The sequence below is a fragment of the Corvus hawaiiensis genome, chromosome 8 (assembly GCF_020740725.1).
Source record: "Corvus hawaiiensis isolate bCorHaw1 chromosome 8, bCorHaw1.pri.cur, whole genome shotgun sequence".
In the NCBI taxonomy this organism is placed as follows: domain Eukaryota; kingdom Metazoa; phylum Chordata; class Aves; order Passeriformes; family Corvidae; genus Corvus; species Corvus hawaiiensis.
In genome coordinates, this window is record NC_063220.1 from 19,812,702 (window position 1) to 19,827,547 (window position 14,846).

At 43.5% G+C, this 14,846-nt stretch overlaps 1 protein-coding gene and 1 long non-coding RNA gene across 13 annotated transcripts in view; one reads left to right on the forward strand and one right to left on the reverse strand.

Annotated features, from left to right (window-relative positions):
• Nucleotides 1-14,846, forward strand: part of PAX2 (paired box 2) — a 103,334-nt gene that overhangs the window by 66,478 nt on the left and 22,010 nt on the right. For all 12 annotated transcript variants that reach the window (XM_048312125.1, XM_048312126.1, XM_048312121.1 and 9 more), the window contains 2 exons: nucleotides 3,544-3,719; nucleotides 5,559-5,685. In XM_048312125.1, the coding sequence (XP_048168082.1) occupies nucleotides 3,544-3,719; nucleotides 5,559-5,685 (303 nt within the window). The remainder of the gene's footprint in view (nucleotides 1-3,543; nucleotides 3,720-5,558; nucleotides 5,686-14,846) is intronic.
• Nucleotides 1-14,846, reverse strand: part of LOC125329774 — a 157,569-nt gene that overhangs the window by 46,136 nt on the left and 96,587 nt on the right. The gene's annotated exons all lie outside the window — the stretch shown is intronic.

A 14,846-nucleotide genomic window follows, 5' to 3' on the forward strand; every position in this document is an offset into this window, starting at 1 on the left:
CCTCAAGGTACCCTACAGGCCTCTGTCAAAAGTTTCTTTGCTTTTGTAAATTTTAAAGCCTAGGCCAGGGCAGAGTGGCCCACCCCTTCCTTCCTCCCTCTCCCCCTCAGGAATTTCCACCTAAACTAAAGCACTGTCTTTCTCCTTACAACTTTTCCACCCCTCTCTATTCATTTGCTCGCTTTGATCATTCTTATTTCTTCTTTAACCCCATTCTTTACCCTTTTCTTTCTTGCATCCTTATCTTTCATTTCCCATAGACTATAGAGATCCTCACTCATCAGCTGGTCCTGAGTTTCCCAAATATACATACACGCTTACGTGTGCTCATGCACACGCACACACACTGACACAAATAAATAAATAAATAGAAAGGTCAGTGAGCAGAGCAGCAATAACCCCTAAAACAGTACTATCAGAGGGACATGATTGATCAATTGAATTCCATAGCGGTTCAAAAATGTGGGATTAAGTAGTGTATTATACGCACAATGAGTTGAGGCATGATGTTCATTTCAAGTTCATTTCGCCAGCCCTCTGCCACCAGATCAGGCAATCAATAGGGGCAGCAGATATCATATATCACCTCTCTCCGTGCTAGGCAGAGAGCACCATAATCTCTCGCAAATTTAGAGTGACAGATTTGTCAAGATCTGAAGGGCCCCTGAATAAATGAAGGAAAAGAGACTCTTACAGCGACTCAAGAAAGCTGTGATTTCAGCTTCTTCACACAAAGGCATGGCCTGTGCACACATGGAAGACACGTGCTCAGGGCTCTGAAGGCAGACAGAATTGCAAATACATGTGCATGTGTGCACAAATCTGTGTAACCACCCAGGGCAATTCACTAAGGGTAAAATCTGATTTAATGACAATCAGTGAAAGTTTTACTGTACACCTGTCCACTCACACCAAACACCATGCAGAGTATAGGGCTGCCATCCTTGAAAATCAGATATAGTCAAAACCAGCAACCAGAGACAAATGCCTGGTCAGGCATGTACTGTGACGCAGAATCTAAAGAATACCAGAATAATTATCTACTGCAATAATACCCATGTGTATTAGCATCATGGTGTGTACAATCATGCACACTGACTGACACATGCGGAAAAATCCTCAAAGGCAAACAGCTTCACAGGCTGCAGACAGGTTGAGGCTGATACAGAAACATTTTTTTCTGAGTCTGGACCCAGGAGTTCTGTGCCAGCTTTCTGCAGGGAAGACCAGAATTCTTAGTCCTCCAGAAAGCCACCCCCTGAAGAAACAGCCCAGTCCATCTAAAACATGAAAACTGTAGTGACCCACACAGTGTGCAGTCCACCAAGCCTGATCTTTGCTTTGTTTTCTTAGTCAAATCTGCAATGAACTTCAGATTTCAAGAAATTGATAACTTTCTCTTGTGCAAATAAGCCTGGGGAGAGGAGAAAACTCCAGGGATCAGTGCCAGTAAACAGCCTTACTCTGACTTGGGGTGGAAAAGAAAGAGAGAAGAGGCTGCTCGAGGGAAGGCTGCTGGCAGGGACAAATCAATATGTAATATTTTCTATGGTCTTGTGAGTGGTACTGTACTACGCTACTGTATATAATGTACTATTGATTATATCATATCGTATAATCACCTATAAACGGATATATCTCATAGCCAGAAGGCAGCAGGCTCAGTTGTAACTCTCAGGCACCAGTTGGGCATTAACTGTGCCAGGAAAATACCATCTTGGCACCATCCGTGAGCTAGAAGAGGAAGCAGCAGAGTGCCATTGTTCTGGATGCTGCACAGTGAATGTCACTCCAGGCTCCTGGGAGCATCATGTGTCCATGAGCACCTCGTGATTGCATGGAGGAAGGAAAAGGCCTATACAGAACCCTCGAGCAATTTATTGACAGACAGCAGGTTTCTGAGATTCACAGACTAGAGACCACTGAGAAAGGCTTAAGTATGAGGCGTATTAGTGAAAAACCAGGAAGATAATTGCAGCACAAGAGGAAGAACCTGATCTTAGGTTAGTCAGGATGATAGGGCAGTCAGACTTGTGTCTGATGAAGCCCAGTAGGTAGGGATTCAGGTAGGGATGGAGAGTATGGAGGTATATCAGCATGGATGATGCAGGGAATTATAACCAGGCCTAATCTATATATATATATATAACCTATATATAACCTAACCAAAGTTAGGCTGAGATGTGACAGCAGAAAGATACTCAGCACAGTTGGAGGAGATTATAATGAGCAGACTTGCCTCAGATGAGATGAGGGATTATGACAGAGGAAGATTCACTTCAGCTGGGACAGGAGGTTATAACAGACAGACTCACCTTGGATGTGACAGATGCTAATAGCAGGAGACTCACTGGAGATAAAAAGGGGTTATAACAGAGAAAAATGCACCTCATCTGAGTTGGGAGATAACAGGGGAAAAAAACCCAAACCAAACCCATATAGGTGATCAGATGGTTTATCACAGGAAAAGATTCACTTTGGATGGGGCAGGGCATTTATAACAGACTCACAGCAGAGGGGATGAGTGGGCTATAAGAGATGTGGGATGGCACAACAGAAATAGAGATGCCCTGAAACATGGCAGGAGACACTGCTGTGAAATTGGACTGTGTCAGAGGGCTGTTGTAGGGACAGAGATGCACTTATAGGGAAGCTTCTACCAGAAGGCAGCTATATTCCTAGTAAGAACAAAGGAATACCAGGAAGGTAGATTCCCACTGAGCAGGACTAGGTTTTGTAACACAATAATTCATTTTGGATAAGAAGGGAGACTGGCAGAGACAAAGATTCATCTCATTTTGGAGGGAGTTTTATAACAGATAATTTATAACAGGTCATGATAAATCACAAGCTACACATAGGTGAATGGGACAGAAACCAATATTTTTTGGATGGGACAGCTGCCCCACAGGGAGAGATTGGTCTGTGGTGAAACATGGAGTCAGAAACCAGATTTTCCTGTTATCTAAGGGGGATGAAAGACTCATCTAGGACATGATCAGATGAGAAGGAAATTATAAGAGTGATAGCTGCTCATGGGACTGGGGAGCTACAACAGAGACTGGCTCCCCTCCAAGCTGTAAGAGAGACTTTTTCCCATTGCAGGCTTCCTCAGTCGTCTCCAGTACAGCCCATCCTCAGCACTCTTGTTTCTCTGTGAACTGCCTCTCCAGTGGTCTTCCAGCGATGCTAATCGCTTTGCTTTGCTCCCATTTTATGCTCAGCAGTGGAGATTTGGCAATTTTTAACACCGAAAATCAGCGGAACCGAAACTCATCTCTGAGCTAAGCACTATTCTCCACAGCCTCACTCATCCTGGGCAGGAGAGTCCCACAGAACCCACTGGAGCAGCCTGGCCACTCCATCAGAGAGGAGGGGGCTCCTCTTGGATCCCTGCAGCCTCCTCTTCCCTCAGGAGTGGCACAGCTACCTGGGTGGAGGCAGAGAGCCTCATTCTTTCTCACTCTGTCCTTGTCCTGCATCCATTACCAATTCAAGCCAGGGTGGTGCTAACTCCCTGTTTTCTCTGTCTGTGCCCTGCAGATGTATCCGAGGGCTCAGTTCCCAATGGAGATTCCCAGAGCAGCGTGGACAGTTTGCGGAAGCACCTTCGTGGCGACACTTTCACCCAGCAGCAGCTGGAAGCTTTAGATCGAGTTTTTGAGCGTCCTTCTTACCCTGACGTCTTTCAAACATCAGAGCACATCAAATCTGAGCAGGTGAGGGCTTGGCCTGGTAATGGGAAGCCACAGGCACTGAGAGGATGATGGCAGGGAGATTCCCTCACCAAAATCCCTCTCCCCCTCTCCACCCCTTGTTCTGACACTGACCTGTTAGTGCACGTACCTTTTACAGCTCTGTCTGGTTGTAACTATATCACTGTGCTGATACTCGTGCATACACAGGCTTTACCTCCTCTCGTGAACTGGCTGTATACATGCACACTGTGCTCTCCTCTGTCCCCATGACATCTTTTCCTTCTGCACGCACACCTGTCTGTATGCAAGCCTGTTCTTGCCATGAACATGCCTCCACCCTCATGCATGTTCACTGGCATGCAGCACTGCACAGAAACTCCTGCACACTGAGATCCCACTGGTGACCAGCGAGCCACAGGGCTTGGTTTTAATGGATCATTTTCCTTCATGGCCCAAGGCTGAGACTTGACTCCCATCTCCAACATAGTTTTCCACACTTCTGCAGCTCTGCCCACCTTTTCTTTACTCCCCCGCTCTCCCGGCCTTTTATCCCAAAAGCTGTTTGTCTTAATAAAATGAAAATCAAAAGTCTTTTTAAACCGCCCCAAGCCATAAACCAACAAAGGAAGAGAAGGAGAGGCTGGCTGTGGACTCCCTTCATCCCAGAGTCCCTGGGTTTATTACAATGAATAACCTTTATTTACTTTCATTAGACTATTAAGCACCAGCACAGTCATTTTTCCCCCTGAAACTCTGAGCAGGGCCCATAAAGCAAATCCAAAGCCTAATTGAGTTCATTTTAATTTCTCTCCGATCACAGCGAATTACTCTGGTGATAAATCAGGGGGCAGGCTCACCCCCAGTAGAAGGCCTAATTTGCAGCTAATTACAAAACTGATTTCTACAGGAAGATCAATACAAGAAGGAATTGGAAATGACTAGGCAGTCCTAGCCAAGCAGGGACAGGGGCGGGGAGGGGGCAGCATGCGTGGAGCCTGCTGGAGGAGGGGAAGATGTGGGGAGGGGGTTGGGGAAGTGCATGGAAAAAAACGGAGGAGAAAGAGCAGAAAATCAGTTTTAATTTAACGTAATATTAATCAGAGCAACTTTTCCTGCTGTTTTGTAGCCTTCCTGGTTTCTCCAGCTCCCGCGTCTGGTCTGGAGGCTGCCACAATAAAAAGGCAATTACCAGAGCCTTTCGGACAGGACACCCTTTCAGATTCAATGGCTCTCTCCCTCCCACCCTTCTGTTAGCCATGTGGCTCCCCCCTCCCCAATTTCATACCCCAATGCACAGAGTGACAGAGGCAGCGGATGAGGCTTTGTTTCTAAAAAGCTAGGACAGAGGTAAGAGTGGAGGGGAGGCAAGCGACCCAGGCAGAGACCCTGGCGACAGTGGGATAACACTGGCTGCTTCCTACAGCCCGCCTGTCCTAGTCATGTCATTGTAGTCCTATGCCCCAGCTGTCCTTGTCATCAGGGCAAACACCTCCCATCTCCACTCAGCCAAGAGGAGGGGATGTGGATTTCCCCTTTCTTTTCCCCTGGGCAGACACAGCCAGCCATCCCCATCCCCACAGCACTGAATGAAGGCTCAGCCATACCACAGATAACAGGCCAGATTCCTCACCCCTCTTCCCCTTCACAGCATCAAGCAGGCGGGTGGGACAGTTCATCCCAGGATGCCCTGCCCTCATCCTCCTCAACCCTCTTGTCACTTCATCTTCTCCATTTCCTCCTCCTCCTCCTCTTCCATCTGTGCAGGGGTTTGCATCTCTACTCTTCCTCCCCCCCATCTGTACACCCTTCCCTTTCTCCCATCGCATCAATAGCGAGCTGTCTTTCTCCTCTCTTCCCCAGGGTAATGAGTACTCCCTCCCAGCTCTGACCCCTGGTCTCGATGAAGTCAAATCAAGTCTATCCACCTCTGCTAACCCAGACCTGGGGACAAATGTGTCAGGACCCCAGACGTACCCTGTGGTGACCGGTAAGCTGCCTGACCAAACAGCAAAACCAAGCTTTTTATTTATTTCCCTCATCACCATTAGCTTCTGCTTTTTCTGCTAATGCAAGATACCCCTCTGTGGCAAACAATGACAGAGACAGAAAGACTGTGGAGAACATAAGAGCTCAAAAGAAGTTTGAAATTCAGAGTGTTGGCAGTTTTGGGTACACTTAGATGTGTCCAGCTGTGACTCAAAGACAGGCAAACCCAGACGTGAATCACGAACTTGTGTGCCCAGATGGGGCTTAGGGTTGGATGCTGGTGGAGGACAAATATGTCCAAATACGCACTGTGATTTTTTTCCTTTGTATCTGAGAACAACAGGGTCATAGCTTACCCATTATCTCCACTTGGTTTTCTTTTGGAGAAATAATAATTTAAGTTTTATTCAGCCCTGGCATTTGGAAGGGGCATTTGCAAATTAAATACCAAGATCTGCTGAACTGTGAATGCTAAACTCCCTCCTGCTTAAGCCCATGAGTCTCTAATGAAAGCTGGCAAAAAAATTTGTTCGCAGCCTTTCCTCATGTGTGGGCACATATAAACTCAGATATGTCTGAGAGAGTAGAAACTGTGAGCAAGCACATCACAGCAGACAAATCTGGATGCAGAGAAATAGAAGGCAATCTCTGTGCAGATGCATCACTGAAACTTCCTTTTTGCTGGTGGCACGTGCAGAACCTGAGTGGCACAGCTTGGCCTGGCGCCACAGGTCACTCCCACACTGTCCTGATACTGGTGTTAGACTGCCGGCCCTGTGTGTGTCTAGAGCCGTAAGGAAGTATTCTGATGCCACGGCCCTTCTTCTCAAGGCTTTAGTTGCCATCTGTGTCTGCTCGCACAGCTACCATAGACTTGAACATCTCCTCCTGGGTAGCTAAAGAGGCTGCAGGGCTCAAGTGACTTGCCCCTGTTTGGTATATTCCCCTTTCTTGACAACTTCTCTAGCCCCTCTAGAAACCTCACGGCAGAAGTTGAGAAACAACTCAAGACAAAGAGGTCTCAGTCCTGTTAGCAAGGGAAGAAGCTTCTTGTCCCTTGACCAAAACAGTCCTCTGATGGCACAGAATCAAGAGCACTGGAGTTTGTATCTCATTTTTCTCTTGCAGAAGCCCCAGCTAATAGCCCCCAATGTCAAAGCAGCTCATGGCTGAGGCAGGCAATCATTGCTTGTTCAGCAAACACTGACCAAGAGCATATTGTTGCATGCAACTTTTGGCTACCAAGAACTTTGGGACCAGGCAGGATTAGTAACAGTTAACTCAAACACAGAGAATATCCAGTGTGAGGTCTGCAAAATCTTTTGGAGAACATGGGAGATGAACTGCATTATTCAGGAAGTGTCTAGAAAGCATGACATCCCCAGACCTTTTTCATGGCTTTTACAGCTATCAGGCTTGAGTCAGAATCCTTGTAGCCATGCAGTTTCTTAGCCAACCAGAAAAAAAAAAAGCGGCCTAGCTGTGGCAAAAGTGTTTTACTTTTCTTTGTATTTGCAAAACTCAGCTGGTGTTCATCTACTGTTCAGCAGATCCACATCTCTTACAGGAAATATCTTCTTGTCTTTGGGGAGCAAAGCCAGTAGGAAAGCAAGGCGAATCCCCACAGCTGAATGCAAAGGTGACATGTCTACAGTCAGAGTTTAAGATTCAAAAGGACCATGAAAATAATTCTTTTTAGTCCTTTTGCCGAAGTGAAGATGGTGCATTCCAGCCTGTTAATGTGAGAGCAGGCTTCCTGAAGGCTGGGACACTACATAGGCCTTGGACATGACTCTCACAAGGGCGCAGCAGGAGACAGATTTGGTCTCACAAAAGAGACTATAGGCCAAGACAAAAAATTTTCTTCATGTCCCCCCCAACCTGTGCCACCCCTACTCTGTTCCCTGCCACACTCCCAGCTCAGCTTGAGAACATCCCCATCTGATCCATCTGGATCCAAGAGTGAGAAAAGTTCATTTCAGACCCAGCTTGACATTCCCAGGTGGCAACTTAGCACTAACATCTCAATCTGTATGCGACATTTCAATCAGTGCAGAGTAACAAAAGCAGAACTATTAGCACTGGGAGCTGTTCACTGGTTGTAATGATGGAGAAACTCAGAAACTGGAAATGAAAAGGGGAAGAAAAAGCCCCTCAACACCCTGAAAGGCATCAAGGGAAGAGGGGCGGAGAATTTTTCCTCTACACTTAGGCCAGGATCCAATGTTTGGATTAATGGTGCCATTACCCAAGAAAAGACTTCAGATAATGCTCATTCTTAAAATGTTTTTGCTGGCAATTAAATGGTTGCAGGTATTGATCTTCATTGATCTGATGTTCTCAATTTGCATAATCTATTAAAGATGAATGATTCATGATATGTTTGCTATGGGGCTGGGCAATGCTTTCAGGAAGGACCAGAGAGGTGAGGAACTCAGTGCTGCCTCCTGATCTACCCCAGCTAGGAAATTAAGGAAGAGGCATGCAGATTTCTTTGGTATCACCCAGATCCTGCTCCCAGGAAGGGATATTGGAGTAATAGTGAGTATTGAATTGCTGGCTGCCTCTTTTGCTGCTATGGTGTCATCCTCAGAATGCCTCTTACTTTTGTCCCAGGGCAGTCTGTGAATCCAGGTGATACCTGAAACAAATGTGAAACAAATCTACGCATTCAGGGTACAAATTCTGTGTGCAGTCACTTCACAATGTAAGATTTAGAGCTTCAGTCTACAAGCAAGTCTCCCCAGGTTAGTCTTCCCAGACAGAAGAAAATATCGCTAGGTCTTTCCAAACCAAAGCTGTATGACACTAGATTCTGTCCTTTCTGAAGACTTAAGAGAAAGTCCTTCTCTCAGGCTCATGACTAACTGTCCTCAGCAAGCTCTTTCAGTTCACACCATTCTGAGAACACACCCCTCCAAAAGCCATCAAAACCTCAACAATATGTAGCTACCTACGATTCTGAAATGTAGTGAGATCATTAAGGAACAGTGTTACTGAAATCCCTTTATCTGGGGACTTGTCTGGGGGCTTCTTGGAACTGAAGAGCTGAAAATGCTGCAAAACAAGCAGCCACCACTTCAACGTGCCAGAAGGTCTTCCCCAAAGTCCTGGGCATCTATTCAAAGACACAGCTTAGCACCACAGCTATGTACAGCCCAGCCTTACCTAGTACTGCCAATATCAAACATTCCCCTTCAGACAATTATTCTACTAACATGTCTTAGATGGCTCATTTATTACTCATGTCTCCTAAAGCATTTTTTTGCTGTGGAGCAGACAGGTCATCCTTATTTCTCCCTATTAAGTACATGCAAGGAATTTCCATGAATGAGTTGACACTTAGGGACTAGCTGGACCCTAGGCTAGGAAACATACTCTGCTGTCCTGCATATGGAACAGACAATGCAGAAATTTTCAACTTCCTTGTGACAATTCAGAAAGAGAAAGCTCTTAAGAGTTACTTGAGAACACCACCTCATGTCTTTCTGCATACACAGGCCAGCAGACCAGCTACATCTTGCCTTGATGTTGCATGGCTCTCATAGCTGGATTGGTGTAGATCCCTCTCAGTTTCTTGGACAGTATCTTTGGTCAGAATTCCTAGAAGCAAAGATCCAAGCTTGAACATACCATGATAAAGCAAGTACATGCAGTTGAACACTGTTCCAAGAATTTTGTTGTTCAGAGTTGTTCTACTTCAATTATGTCTCTTGAAGGCAAACAGTCAAAGCAGATGAGCATAAATCTCCACAGGACTAGGTAAACACAGAAAACCTCAATAGCTTTCCTTTATTCACTCGTTTCCATGGATCTTTGAGTTTGGAAGGTACTCAATAGCTAGGTAGGTACTCAACAGCCAAGAGGGGAGTGGAGAAGAACCTCAAGATTTTGGCACTAGCAATAGGAGTACTTTAAAAGCACAAGGATGTTCACAGAAGCCTTGAATCAAGAAGAGAACAAAGGTTAAGATCTGTCTTTAAGCACTACCAGAAGTCCCAGCTTCTGGAATAGTCGTGCAAAGAAGTGAGATGTCTTCAAAGCAGGTTCTGGGGACTTTGATTAATCGTTTGGGAACAGAGCCCTTTCCAACTCAATTATCTAGCCCAGGAGTTACCCAACAGAAAGGCAGTACTACAGCACGATGGACCTTTCGTGTATGGCTTGAAACTTGCTTGTTAACTACTAAAGGGGAGGGTTTACCTACTGGATGGGTCATAAATTTACAGGAAAGGTGAAGAAAAATTTCCTTTAGTTGAATCCCAGAAGTTTTAACTAAATAGACCTTGTTTGTGAGCCCACTACAATCCGTGAGATGTACAAAGAAAAAGTAAAGGTAAAAGACAAGATGAAAAAAACCCCATCACTCCAGGAACTTCTACGGTGACTGAAGTGGGAGTATGTGTCCCCTTCTCTTCCTGTGAGGAGGTTTATGAGTGCTTCTCTGCTACAGTTAGCACCTATTAACAGGAATATAGAACTTTTAAAGTCATCACCACCCACACCAAAACACCTACCATGTACTATATGGAAAATGTTTCCTTCTCTCTGGGAAATATTTTTTTTCCCTAAAGCAACAAATATCATCCAGGCTGAGAAATCCTGATGACAACTCATGGTGTATCAAACAAAGGCACCACAAAAGCAAAAAGTTCATGGATTTCACTTTCCTTTAGACCTCCCCTCTCTGACATGGGATCAGATTTTTTTCAGTTTATTTTTTAAATTCATACATGAATGTATGCAAAAAAAGTTGGAATTACTGACTAAAAAGGATACTTGCTATACCTGAAAGACATAAAAAACGCAGTACTCAAACAGCATCTGATTTCTATGAAAGTTTTCAAGAAAGCTGTGATGCTAATCATGGAGAAATAAGTGGCTAGACACTTGGATCCAAAATTTTTCTGAAATGCAAAACCATCCTTTGAGAACTTTAGCCTCCTGCCAGGTGAAAAGATACTATTTCCTTCATTTAAAATTAGTGAGTGAACCAAAGAAAATTTTGTTCAGTTCAATAACCTGGTCATTTAAAATGAAGAAACAAACTAGGATTTGAAAAAGCAGGAACATTTGTTTTCCTCAAATTAAGTGAATTAGAGTTGGTATGAAAGGATGAAATCTATAAGTTTTAAAATAGGGTTCTTAAATCAGTCCAACTTCCTCCTTATATCTATCCTTTCCTCCATTTAATAAATAATTTTTTAAGGCAAAACCTGATTAGAAAAGCTTGCTTTTTCTGTTCTAATATATTTAGGAAGTCAGGGAACTTACGGTCATTTTATTTAATTAGCATGAATAATTACAAATACTGTGTTTAATTTGTCTAATTTCCATCCAAATATAACTTGACACAGATAACAAGTAAAAAGTTAATAATCTAATAAAATAGTAATATGGACTCATTGTTCACTATTTTCCCATGTAATAATATGTGAAGACAAATTATATTAAACAACATAATTGCTTAAATAAATGTGCACATGATGCAGTTCATCTACTTAGCAAAAACCGAAATAACTATGTTTAGGGTAAATTTTGTATTTGTCAAAATATTTGTTACGTCCCATAAAATTCAAGCATGTAGAAAACAGCCTCACAGTGGAAATGTAAAACAAGTTGATCCAGCTTGCTCTTTTAAATCATGACTAAAACTGACCATTACATTCAGTTGTACTTATAATGCTACGGTGAGAGCGGAAGCATTTCCTTCCCCTTTTCCTTGTTTGTACTGGTGAAAAATTCCTGTCTTACTCCAGTCTAATTTAGCCTCTGATACCAGTGAGCAATGGCCCTGGCCAGGGCTTGACTAAGCTGACTTAAGAAAACCTCTTTAGCAAACTGCTGTGGGGGCCCAAGTTGGCTTTGGTGATGGCAGATCCCACAGATGCTGACCCTGCTCAGCAGCACAGCAGCATGGCTGCAGTCACCAGCAGTCAAGCAGCCTCTTAGGCACACCTCTGGATGCTCCAATGCCATGAGAATGGAATATGATAATCATTCATACGACTGCTACAAGGCTCTTACTATCCTGCCTTACTAAAATGAAGGTCATATTTTCTGTGAGCAAGCCTCTCATATTTAAGATGAGGAACTGGCGAAAGCAGATGTCCACAGGACCTCCAAGTTTAATCAACTGTTTCCCCTCCTTAAGAAGAGATAATATCTTCTTATCTAGTCAAGGAATTTGTAAAAGCAAAAGGTGTTACTATTCTTCTCTGGGACCAAATGGCTGAGAGTGATAGATGGTCAGATGAATGATCCCTGGAACAGACAGGAACGGGAGGTGGAGGGGAAGGAATCACTTAAACTATTTATATGCATTCAGTGGAATTTTCACTGACAGTAACTGTCAGTGAACATTATGATGCTGAAGAAAGCAGCTGGTGGGCTTTAAAGGCATATTCAACCAAAGAACACAGAAATGGATGGACCCAAAAGAAATAATATCTTTGCTTTCCTTAAATTAGTATTTAAGTGAACAATAGCAGTGAGTGACAATAATGTTATATAATGACAATGGCAGTGAATTGGCATTCCCAGTCCAATTTTCTTCAGCAAGAGGACAGCATTGCAGGCTGCCACACTCTGTGGTGCTGGACAAAAGGGGACTTTTTAAAAGAAAATGATTGTATTGTATTGTCTTTCCAGAAATTCAAGTTTTGCCTTTTCTTCTGAGGTTAAGTGAAGGATCCAAGAAGTACAACTTTGATAAAAATTCTTATGATGTAGATATTTGCCCAGTGTAGCGAAGACTGTGCTTTATACCTGAGTTAAGCAGACATTAATAATTTTTGATGTCCATCAGCTGGACTGGAATTAATCAGAATTTCTCTTCACTTCTTGTACAACCAAAATTGCCCACTGCAGTCTTTCAGAGAACTAGAGAGCTTGGAGTAATCTTTGTCCCATCTTTTTAAGTTTAGGACTGCTGTGGGTTACCAAGGAAGATCTATCCTATCTTGTGATCAGTAAAATACCATTATGATGAAACCTTGGAGTTACCTATGATGAGGACTGCATGAAAAACTAACAGGTTCTAATTGCATTGCCCAGTACATATTTCAAAAGCATCTTGTTTAAGAGGTAACATTCAAGTCCCAAACCAAAAAGGAATAAGCACATTACATTTCAAGACAGGCAGAACTTGCCAAATCCAATGGGTTGGGACTCAAGAAAGGGGACAGGACAAACTCCACTGAATTTCTCTTTGCCAAGTGCACAAGTTGCATACACATCTTTCTCCCCTCCATGCAGGACTTTAAAGCATATCTTCCCTCTTCAGGTCCATCTTTAAACAAATGTACTGAGAGCCATATGAAATAGACTTCAGTGGAGTTCTCAAGTGATTAATCAGTACTCAAGTAGCTTCAAAGAGTAAGTCCAGATCACAGGTCTACTGGAAGCTCCATGTTTAACTCTATATGAAGACTATATAATTTTCTCTTCAAAGTAACATACAGAGTTAGCAGGTCAGCTTACTTGGAAAGCATCAGTTGATCCGATCAGACACAAAACCTAGATTTATAACATTCAGTTTAATGAAAAAAATAAGGTAAATGGATTACAAAATTTGACATGGAATATGATGTCACAACAGCTTTGACTCTTAGGGAAAAGCAATCCAAGGTTGTTTCTTCAAACATTTACTCAACAATGTAATGGGCTAAGAACAGGGATTAATGTGTGCAGAAACAGAAAATAAACCTGAACACACAAGGCTCACTCTCTAGTCAGTAGGAAGACAAAGGTATAATGAGAAGCAGGCTAATCTTGGCACACTTTTAAGTTCTTCTTGCAAAGGTCTGTTATGATCAGAGAAGGGAAGACAGTCTTTATTTTCAGTGCAACTTACAAAATGCTCTTGCAACAGAAAACCTAGGAAACTAAGAACAGAAAAAGTGGTTCTTCTGACATGACAGTAAGCAAAAGCAAACAATATGCTGTGTCAGTCATGTCTGGTCTTTTGTATGGCTTTTGGAACTGGAGGAAAGATTCCCATGTAGGAGAAAGTGATGTGACTCCACAGCTTATAGCGTAAACTCACCAGTCCATGAGTTCTGAGGACCCAGTCCCATTCTGTTTACCACAATGAAACTTTTCGAAGGAATAGAGAACACAAATACAGAAAAAGATGTTTCAGAGGTGGATACAAGGATAGAATTCACCTGAGATAAGATTCAGCTTTGGCACAGGGTTCCTACACGAACTTGAATATTCTTCTCTGGGCTCAGTTCCTCACAGATAAATGAGTGACCCCTAAGTGATGCTGTAAGGATATGGGTTCTAAAGGGTGGGGCACTGGGGTCATACAAATATTTGATTGAGACCTCAGGAAAAGACGAAGAACAGGAAATATTGTCAAAATGGTAAGCAGTGTTGAGTGGGTGTGTAAAAGCCATCCCTCATGCATGGATGTGCCATCTTGGTATTCTTTGTGTACTGTAATGAAAAGGAGCACTGGATGCAGATAGCTTATCCTCCAGGAAGCCAGCAATGAAAAACAAGCAGCTTATCTAGTCCTGCAACCTCCCCCTTCCCCGCTTCCCTTCCCTTCAGCACGAGAGAGCATGATAAAAGCTGAGATGAGTCTCCATAGGAACCCAAAGCTGTGAATCTTCCTCTCACTCTGCCTGGCCAAAATCCCTTCATTCGCAGTGGGAATTTAGGCTAGAGATCACCAGTTCTTGCTCTTTGCTAAAATAACAGAGGAAAGGGTTAGAAGGGAAGAAAAACAACCATAACAAAGCAAGTACAGTCAGAAAGAGAGGAGTAGGTGATGCACAAAATGTTGTTCTCTGCTGTGTTTCCACCTATATCCCCACCCTGCTGACTTTCAAGTTTCCCCCACCATGACAGTGGGCAATTTTTTTTTTGTCACCTACAAACAAGGATACTGCTTGCCTTTTAGAAGAAGAAAGGAGACTGGGGCAGGAATAGATTTCTGCTGCTTTGGAAAGGGGTTGCAAACTCATTCCATTTCCCCCCATTTGATTACAGGTTGGTATTCCAGCCTTAGGAGCAAGACATACCTTGGCATTTGCTTAAGGAGCCTTAGAAAGGAACACTCCTCAACACAACATAGACAAGCCAGTATGGCACTGCTCCACGGCTTGCTGGCATTAGCAGGACTTCTGATAGGCAGGGGCAAGTTCTCCATCA